Source organism: Leucopleurus acutus, assembly GCF_964270905.1.
Source record: "Leucopleurus acutus genome assembly, chromosome: 10".
In the NCBI taxonomy this organism is placed as follows: domain Eukaryota; kingdom Metazoa; phylum Chordata; class Mammalia; order Artiodactyla; family Delphinidae; genus Leucopleurus; species Leucopleurus acutus.
Window position 1 is genome coordinate 44,000,705 of NC_139153.1, and position 9,998 is coordinate 44,010,702.

At 60.7% G+C, this 9,998-nt stretch overlaps 1 protein-coding gene across 1 annotated transcript; it reads right to left on the bottom strand.

Moving 5' to 3' along the window:
* Nucleotides 1-495: 495 nt before the first annotated feature.
* Nucleotides 496-5,931, bottom strand: XIRP1 (xin actin binding repeat containing 1; the record flags this gene model as incomplete). The annotated part of the gene is made up of 1 exon (XM_082848754.1): nt 496-5,931. The coding sequence occupies one exon, from the start codon at nt 5,929-5,931 to the stop codon at nt 496-498; it is 5,436 nt and encodes a 1,811-aa protein (XP_082704880.1).
* Nucleotides 5,932-9,998: the final 4,067 nt, after the last annotated feature.

Here is a 9,998-nt window from a genome sequence, read left to right on the forward strand (position 1 = left end):
GATTCGCTGAATGAGAGAGATGGTAATGAAGGGGCCCTTCTGGGGCCCTAGTCAATCTGAAACAGAGACCGGTGCAGCTGGCCCTGTCCTCTCCAGGAATTAAAGAGCAGAAGACTAAGAACATTTGACTTGTATTAAAAGAAATGAAGGCTGAAGGTCACTCACGGGGTTCTGTCTCAGGCAGTGGCGTGCATACTCACTCATGTTGGCACGCAGGCCAGGCCTGTGAGAGGAGCGTGTGTGCCTGTACAGATTACATCCTCCGCGAGCAGCTGTGAGCCCGCATCCAGCTCCTGGGCTTGGGCTACTCAGAGGGGCTTCTTTCCACTTTTCTTTCCCCCCTTTGGCAAGAACTGATGAAAAGGAAACTTTCCACAAGTCTCAGAAGATGCCCTTTCTTTTTGGTCCTTGCCTCATCTGTGCAGGAGGTAGGCACCCACCTCCGTCCCACGGCCCTGGGGATGGGTGGGAGGCTGTGGTGGGAAGTGGAGGGGCTCACTGGGCAGCTGGCTGGGAGTGGTTGCAGGGCACACACACCTTCCCAGCTTCTGCCAGGCCTGTGCTGAGCCCGGCTGGACTGTGCAGGAACTGCCTCATCAAGGGGGAGGCGTGGAGCCCGAGGTGGGGGCCTGGGCCCCTGGGCGGCTCTGTGGGCTCAGTGACCGTGGTGGGGGAGGTGAGCACTGAGGTCCTGCACTGGTCCACCCTCTCATATTGCTCGGTCACTGTTCTTGTGGCTCCGTAGTGCTGGGAGCCACCGGGCCCAGTCTGCAGCTCCAGAACACTTTTCTGCTGCCTGGTGGGCAGGGGGCTGGCTGAGGCAGGGGCATGCTGGGGCTGTCCGGAGCACTGGGTGGCTTCTTTCTTCCCGGCCTTGTCCCAGACATCTTTCTGGTGGGGCTGAGCCTGGCCCGTGGCCGACTCGATGGAGATAAAGGTTGGGGAGGAGGGTGAATCTCTGCTGGGAGGTAACACTCGAGGGAGGCTTGACTCTTCTCTCATGGTCTCCAGCCTCCGAGTAGAAGGGGTGGTTGGGGCTGCTTGATTTCTGGCCTCAGTGTGATTTCTGACCTTGGCCTGACCCTGGACCTCAGTGTGGCATGTAACCTCAGTTTGACTCCTGACCTCCTGGCCTGGGCAGTTGGGCCTGACTCTACTGCTGTCTGTGACACTGACCTTGTGGGCCCTGTGGTCCTTTAGAGGTCCCTGGGAATGGCCTCTGGTGTTAGTCCCAGGCTGGAGGCTAGACATGGAGCTGAGGGCCTTGTGCACGGCCTCCTCGATGTCCAGCAGCCTGGCCAGGGTCTGTTCCTTCAGCCGGGCCACCTCCGTGCTGACCCTTGTCAGCTCCCCAAAGGCCTGCTCCACTGAGGCCTCGGGCTTGTTGGGGGCAGCAGGAGCTGGAGGGGCCCCTCTCAGCTGGGGCACAGCCTCAAAGAGCCTCCTCAATGCCCGCACGTCCACAGTGCTCTTGGCCTCCTTCTCCAGTGCTTGCACCTGGCTCAGGAGGCCCTGGAGCTCTTGCTGGCTTCCCTGCAGAATCTTGGAGCTCTCAGGGACCCCTTGCTGGGAACCGTCCATGCACTTCTTTCCTGAGGGGCTGGGGCCCTGCTGTGGTGAGGTGGGGTCACTGCTGAGAGCTGAGAGCTTGAGGGGCTCAGGGCTCTGGTCGTTGCTGCCCGCAGCCTGACTTTTGGTGGGCCTGGGGGCCACGGTGCTGGAGTCATGCTGGGGGCTGTGCTGGCTCTGTCCAGTGGAGCATCCAGCCGGCGATACTCGGCCCTGGCCTGCAGTGGTGGGGACCTTGGTTGGCCGAAGGTCATGGTCAGCTGTACCAGTCTCACCTTGTCTGTATTTTCCTTGCCCCACCTCCTTAGAGGAGCTGGGAGAGAGGGCTGAGGGCTTGGGCAGCCAGTGAGGCGGGGGGATCTGGCTTAGGTGTGCAGGTTTGGGGGGCAGCTGGGGCTTCTTCCTTGGGTGCGTGGTGGGCTCCAGTTTCGGGGTTTTTGTCTGTGAATCCCCAAGGCTTCTCTGGCCAGCAGGGCTGCTGTGGGACTGGAGAAGGGGGTCCTGCGTGGGCTCAGAGGCCTGCTGGATGGAATTCTCATCATGGCCGGCTTGGGCTGGGAAGTCAGGTCCCGTCACAGCAGCTGGGAGAGGAGGAGGAGGCGGAACAGAGGCATTATGGGAGTGCAGGCTGGCACCTGCAGCCTGAGGCCCAGAGGCCAGAGTGTGGGGGGCTAAAGGGGCAGCCTTCAGGGTGGTCTCTGCAGCTTGGAGGACCCCTGGGCCGAGTCCTGCCATCACCTTCTCTGGAGGTCCCCAGGCCTTCTGTGTGTGGCTCCCAGGCTCCTCTTGCCCAGGCCCGAGACTCTGACCTGGGCCTTCCAGGAGTGCGCTGGGAGCCTGAGACAGGAGCGCAGTCTCCCTGCCCCTTGGCAAGTCTCCTCTCTCAGAAAGCCAGACACCCCCCGGTAGGTCAAAGGTCCTGATGGGGTGAGCAGTGTAAATGCCATCCTGAATAGTCACCCACCCGCTAGGCAGCCCTCCAGGCAGTGCTTTCTGTTCCCCACTGACCTTTCTGGGGGCTGCTGGGATCCTGGGGTCACCTCCAGCCAGAGGCCTGGTGTCGCTCTGGGCAGTCCCAGTGGCTGTGGCCGGTACTTGCAGAAGACTATCCTGGGAGGGCATAGAGGCGGCTCCAGGGGTGGGGCCCTGCTTGTGCTTGCTCAGAACTTGCTGGTCCAGGCTTTGGGCTTTGGCTGTTGCCATTCGCAGACTCTGCATGGCAGCCTGGAGGTTTGGGGACCTGGGCCCCAGGGGCATAGTCGTGGCTCCATCTGACTTTCCCAAAGCTTCCACCCCTTTCTGCCCAGTGCACCTGCTTTCCTGCTTTTCTTCCCCAGCCAGAGGGACTGCCTTTCCAATGGCCTGTGGGGGGCAGGGGGTGGCCCCCGGCCCTCTCAGATGCCCCATCCCCATGCTGGGGTCCAGTGGGGGAACATGGATGATGCTCTCAGTCAGGGGCAGCCTCTGGGCCCCCTCGCTGGCTGGCACTGGACTTGAGTCAGCCGGTGGCTCCCATCGCAGACTGTGCAGGCCACTCAGGTCCCCTTTGTCTATGCAGCTGGCCAGCAGCTGCACACTGCTCCTCTCAGGGGCCCTGCTGGTTAGCCGGGGCTGCAGAGAGTAGGCAGTCAGTGCCACTAGGCCCTGCTCTGTCTCCTGCATCACTAGCCCAGTCCTCGCCACCGAGGTCCCGAGGCCACAAGCCAGCAACTGCTGGAACTCAGGGTCCATGTCTTCGACCTTCCAGCTGCTGCCTGGTGCTGGCAGCTTCAATGGCTTGAGGCGAAGCTGGCCCACTGGGTCCTCCTGCACCAGCAGCCCCTGCTGGTCCACGTCTGGCCGGCGCAGCACTTGGCGGACGATCCTGGGAAGCTCGCCAGACACCAGCTCCTCCTTCCGAACGTGCGGGCTGCCCTGACCTGGGCCTGGGAGCACGTACTTGGCAAGGCAGAGCTCCCCTGGCCCTCGGGCCTCCATGATGATGCCTCCATGGTGCAGGATGCCAGGCGTGGCGTGCAGAGTCCGCAGGGTCCCCTCAGTTGCAGTCTGTTGCCTCTCCCACACCCTGTTGCCTGAGGGGCCCATGGGCTGCTCTTCCTGGAGGTTGCCCCCGTGGATGCTGTCAGCTGCCAGGGAGCCCATGGGGCAATTCTCAAAGAGCCAGGTGAACTTGTGCACAGAGCCTGCTGGGATGGGCTCAGGGATTACCCTGGATCCCTGGTTTTCCCTCTTGCCTGCCTCCAGGGCCTGGAAAACCTCCTTCTGACGAGACACCTGCCCTGAGGGGATGTCCACTCTGCTGCAGTATCGCACAGGCCCCCTTCTGCAGGGATGGCCTGAGGCCTGCAGAGGCTCAGTCTCAAAGACGTGTCTGTCTGTCTGTCTTTCCCCAGCCTGGACCTGGCTGACCTCAAGGTGCTGCTCCCTGGAGCTTTCTGGTCTGTCTGGGGGTTGGGGCGTGAACATCCAGGTGCAGGACCGTGCCTTGGCCTTGGGTGTGGGATCTGTGACCTCTGACCCCTGCTTCTCACCCAACTCACTCATTGGACATGTCTCGAACAACCAGCGGATGGTCTGCACATCGCCCTTGGGGGATGCTTCAAGCTGAGGGCCTCCCTGAGGCTTTCCTTCTTCTTCCCGTCGTTCCTGCTGCTCCCGTTGGTGGATTACCTCCAGGGGCTGGGTCTCAAAGAGCCACCGAGCAGTGCCCACGTCTCCAGCCACCACTTCCTGCCGGGTGATGCCTCGCACCACGTCGACGGTACTGGGGTTTTGGCCTAGTTGGTCTAGGGGCTGTGTCTCAAACATCCACCTGTAACCCTGTACATCACCTCCGACTATATGCTCTCTGCTGACAGAGGTCAGGGCATGGAGGTGGCCTTTGCCATCCTGCATGGCATACACCGGGGACCCTATGTCCTGGGACTGCCCAGCAGAATCAGTTCCTTCTGCTCTGCTTATGCTCCCATGGGCCGAAGCTTCACCCTGCCTGATGCTGTCCAGGGGTAGGGTCTCAAAAAGGTTCTTAAAGGTCTTCACGTCTCCCTTCACCCCATCCCTCTGGGGGGCACTCTGAGAGAGGCACAGTGCTGAGGAACCATCACTGGATAGACGCTCGTACATGAACCTCTCACCCTCCTGGGGTCCCACCCGCTGCAGGTGACCCACTTGGACCTTGTCTCTAAGTGTATCCAGGGGCTGCATCTCAAATAGCCACAGGGTGGAGCGGACATCACCGGGGATCACTTCCTCTTTGGGTGGCGCCTCAGGTCCAGCCTCCTCTTCCCCCTTTAGAGTGTCTAGTGCTCGGGTCTCAAACAAATGCCGCTGCTGCTGAACGTCTGGACCAGGAGGGATAAGATCTGGGGATGGCTGGAAGTCCTTCTCGTCCACCAAGATCTCCCGGATGGCATCCAGGGGCTGTGTCTCAAAGATCCAGCGAGTTGCACTGACGTCGGGCCTGGCCGCCTCCTCCAGAGAGATCCCCCGGATCACCCGCACCTGGCTGGGGTCCCGGTTGATGGCGTCCAGAGGCTGTGTTTCGAAGAGCCAACGGGCAGACCTCACCGCGTTGCTTTGGATCTCCTCCCGGCAGGCGGCCTTGACCTCGTGGATGGCTCCCTCTGCATCCTGGATGGCACACAGTGGCTCTGTTTGGAACAGCTTCACCGTCTTCTTTACATCGCCCTTCAGCTCCTGGATCTCTGAGCGCAGCTCCAAGGGGCTCTGCTCCTGGATGGAGGGGCGGGAGCCCAGGCGGTCCAGTGGCCGCGTCTCGAAGAGCATCCTGGTACCCTGGACATCTCCACTGGCTGCAGGCTCCCTCACTGTAGCTGCCGGTGCCTCAGCATGGCCCGTCAGCTCATCCAGTGGCTTTGTCTCAAACAGGCAGCGGGCTGCATGGACGTCCCCTCCAGATGGCCGAGGTCCGGCTGGCTCCTGGTCTGTGCTGTTGGCAAAGGAGCCTTCCTCAAACTTGCGGGAGGTGGCCTGGACATTGCCGCCGGGCACGGGCTCCTTGGCAGGTGGCCTCTCATGGTCCCCAATGGCGTCCAGCCGCCAGTTCTCAAAGATCCAGCGCATGCACTGGACATCACCCTCAGTGGGCTCTTCGGAACCCAGGATCTCAGCCAAGTCTTCAGCCACAGCCTCAGCCAGATTCTTGCGGAGCTCCGGGTGGATGTGCTTGTAGAGGCGGCGGAGCTCGCTGGCTTGCCGCTGCTGGTGGAACTTGGAGAAGGACTCCTTGGGTGGCGGCAGTGGCAGATCGTCCAGAGCAGGTGGTGGAGGGAGGGGCAGGTCCTCTGTAGCTGCCACTGGGATGCTTTGGGTGGGGGCCACCTGCGTCTGAGCGTCGGCCATCCTTCTGAGGAGAGGGGACAGAGATGAGGATGGGGTGGGGGGCTTTAGGTGGGATGGGGCTGGCTGCTGGGAGAAGTGACAGGGAGCAGGGCCCAGGGGCAGAGTAGCCCTGCTGTGGCATGTGCTTAGAGACCCCCTCCCTTTCCAGACCTTGCCTGGGTCTCACGCTGCCTCCTGCGTGGTTGATATATGACAAGTCTTGAGTTTAATGCACATGGAGCCATCCATCAGGGTGCTTCCCCAGAATCACCTGGGTTGCTAGGGAGCAAACAGGGCACTGTGGGCTTTGAAGCTCTGTCCTTCAGCCAAGGGATGCCCAAACGTCCACTGGGAAAATTGGACGTGCCCGTCCTTGCCTGCCTTTGCCAAAATCAGTTTTTCCCTGGCAGACTCTCAAGTGAGTGGCCTGGGGGAATTCTGATTTAAGGGGTCCCAGTCAGGGGGAGGCAGTTACCTAAACTGGTAACTATTTTCCATGGAGAGAAATAGTCATCAGTTATGTTTCCTTTCGTAACACCAGAGGGCGCACTTGTCACTTTCATGGGGGAGGGGGGCAAGGGGGGTGGCCTGCCCAGCTCCACTCACCCTTCCCAGGCCAGGGAGGCAAAGCGGGGGCCAGCAGCCCGAGCTACAGCGGAAGCAGGGAGGTTGAGTGAGGGTTCACCAGGTATCTCATGGTTAGGCAGAGCCTGATTCTGAATCCTAGTTAGGGGTTTTCTGTGCCAAGACTCAGAAGATCTGAGCTAGAGCGACCTCAAGGATCTTCTGGCCCAACCACTGTTACTTAAAGAAGAGGCCTAGAGTCAGATCTTGGCGAATGAGGGGCAGGCAGTGCTGGCTTGGAGTTCCTAGACCCTATAGGTAGGGAGTGTGAAGCTTTCTTAGTGGTGTGGTGTCCCTCTGTTCCCCGGAAGGCACCCCAGGAGAGTGTGAGGGTGACACCCACAGGGAGGGGAGGCATTGCGACCAAGGGCCTTCTTGCAGAGATAGCCCCGCCCCTCACTCGTGGATCCTCATCCCCAGTTGTGTGCAACCCGAATCTCCTGTGCTCCTCTTCTTTCTCCCTCTTCATGCCCATCAGCTTCCACCAAGGCCCCTCCCATCCCTGCCCCCCATGGCCTCCCACCGCTCAAGCCCTTCTCTGGTCTCTGTCCTCGGTGTCTTATCTGTCTTGTGACAGGTGTACTAACAGTCCCCAGAGGCCAGTAGGGAAAGTATGAGAAGCACGTTCCCCCTCTTACTGCCCCTGACCCACTGCTCTGCTCCGCACTCGGTGCTAAATATAGCCGAGGTCCTGGCCTCAGCACAGCAGCCCTGCGCTGGGGAGAGGTCAGGCTCAGCCAGTGGGACCCCTGGGAGCCTGGACCCACCTCGTCTCCTTCTCTGCCCTGGGCTCCCTGATCCTGCCTCCTGAGCTGGTGCCAGGCCCCTGGCCTACAGCATGACCAGTGCTAGAACCCTCTCCTGGCCGAAGCGACCTGGGGCTGGGGGAAAGACTTTCTTCTCACGGCTGCCTCAGAAGGGGGGAAACTGAGCCTTGCGTGCCCCACCCCACCCCGACTTGTCCACCAAAGGCATCCGAGCCCCAAGGAGTGTGACGTCTAAAGCCGGCAGCCCGAGTCTCATTACCTGCTCCGGGTGCTTCCTTTAGTCTCTGAGTTCTCATGAGGACCCTCTGCCACAGGCAGACCTCAACTGTCCCCACCTCCTCACTGTCTTGTCACCCGGGTGGCCTGAGCAGATGGTATGTACAGGCCACCAGCTCCACCCTATCCCCACCCCCAGGAATCTCCAGAATTCCTACTATGGTCACAAGTTGTCAGCATCACAAAGTCCAGAGATGGCAGACCTGAGGACCCGCAGAGGTCACTGAGCCCAACCCCCTCACTGTTCAGACAGGGAAACAGGCCCCAAGAGGGGAAGGAGGTGACCCAGGAGGCTCCGCCAGGTGGTAGCAAGGCCTTCCCACCTCGGTTCTTGAGGGCAGGGACGGGCGGGTTGAGGGCAGAGTTCAGAACTGGGACAAGACTTAGGGCAGGGCCTGAGCCTTAGTGGGTGTCCCTGAGCTCGGCCTCCCAGGGCTGGGCCGGCCTCTCAGGGAGACCCCTACTTTTGCTTCCAGGTCTGCTCTTTCTTGGCCCAGCACCTCCACACATCTCTACATCTGGACAGACTCAGATCTGGTTGCCCTACCTTGCGCCGCCACCTTCCCCCCCCCCCCCACCCCCGGCCCCAGATCTTCCCCAAGGGCTTTCCAACTGGGCAAGTCGATGGCCTGCATCCCACCCCAGGCCCTAGGCCATGATTTGTGGGGATCTGGGCTCAGGCCAGCCCTGGGGAGACATTCCCGGTCCAGATATGCCAAGACTTTCACCCGCAGCAGCTGGGCACCGGGCTTGTCCTACCAGTGCAGAGTTGGGCCCACTTACCCCCCTCCAGCCTCCATGTCCTCCCCCAACTCCTCTGTCCTTTCTTCCAGACACTGGGCCTAGCTGGGGCTTCCCTTGGGAAGAAGCCCTGAAGCCTGAGGAACTCCATACCTGTATTTTAAAAATTGCAACCCCAGGCCATTTCCTCCCGCAAGCCTTTCTGGATTATGCCAGGCTGGCTGGAACCTGCCCCTCTGCAGGCCTCAGGCCTGTGGCAGCCACTCTGGGACCCCCCGTGGAGCTCACGATAACTCTCTCTTAACTTCTTCTTGGAATCTTTCTATCAGACCCCTCCACTCACCTGCCTCCAGATGCACGCCCCTCACCCTCCTTCCCCCACCCAGAGCTGCCCCTCATACATGCTACCCTGAGAGGGTCCAGGGGGGTCCCAGCCTGGAGATCCAGCCCTGCCGTGGAGAGACAAAGGGGTGGGTTACTCACCCGAGGGTCCTGCTTGGCTGATGGGGGTTTGGGGTCTGTGGCAGGTGTGGCCTAAGGGGCTGTTGTTCCTCTCGTTGTTTGGGGCTGGTCTTGCTCTGCCGGCTCCGTCAGATGCCTTCTTGCTGCCCTGGCTCCAGGTCTCTGTCCCCTGCCAGCCCCAGCAGCTGCCTTTATCTGGCTGGTTAGGGGGTGGGCCAAGGTGGGGGCGGGTGGGGGGAGGCTCAGTTCAGAGTATGAAGTGGTTCCGTTATTTTTAGGGCTTGTGGAAGTTAACTGGTCTGTCCTGGGAATCAGTTACATGTCCTTTCTGGTGGGGAGGGGAGAGCTTCATTCATCCCGGTCTGATCTGAGGATTGGGGTCAGTGACTCAGCCATGGTGTGTGGTGCGGGTATCCCACACTGTTTTGAGGGCATGAATAAGGAGGGGCATCTGACACCTGAGTGGCCCAGCTCCCACCTCCGTACTCCAGACCAGCCTCTGAGTATTCCTGACATGTGCTGTGCGTCCACCTTGCCACGAGACTGGAGGCCCCCTGAGGGCAGGCCTGGCGCCCTCCTCCTCAGTTCCTGGCCTGGAAACCCCTGAGAGTAAGGCCCAGCACTCCTTCTCCCCGACTCCCTCTGCACTAAAGATTTCCCCTCTCTCTTCTATCCCTCCACAGCACAGGTATATTTGGCCCTGAGCACACGCAGCTGGATCTGGGGGAAAGACGTCTGTGTTTCCAGGCCTCCGTCCTTCACTGGGTCCCTGATTTATCAGGGAATTCCACAGCGTGGTTCTGTGGTGTTCACAGCAGATTATCTGGGTCCTTGTTTATTTTCAGGCTCTTGCCTGTGACTCAGGGCCCAGGCTTTCTGGGAATGGAGAGGAGGGGAGGGGAGGGGCAGCACACGGGGAGCTGACTCTGGGGTTATTTCTGACCCTGGAGTCATCAGCTTCCCAGTCACAGAAGGACTGGGGGGGGGGGGGGGTCACGCCTACCCCCTCCTTTTCTGCCCAGAGTCCAAGGGGCTTAGTAGGCTCAAGAGATCTTGGCATTTTGGCATGGAAGGGTGGTGTGGTAAGGGGCGTCAGGGGACCACGCAGAGCACACGCGAAGGAGGCATTTTGCCTGGGCTCCGTGTTGCAGGCCCTGCAGGTGCGTTCTGTTACCTGGCAGAACAGGATCTTCTGACATCCGGCATGCCCTCTGGTGC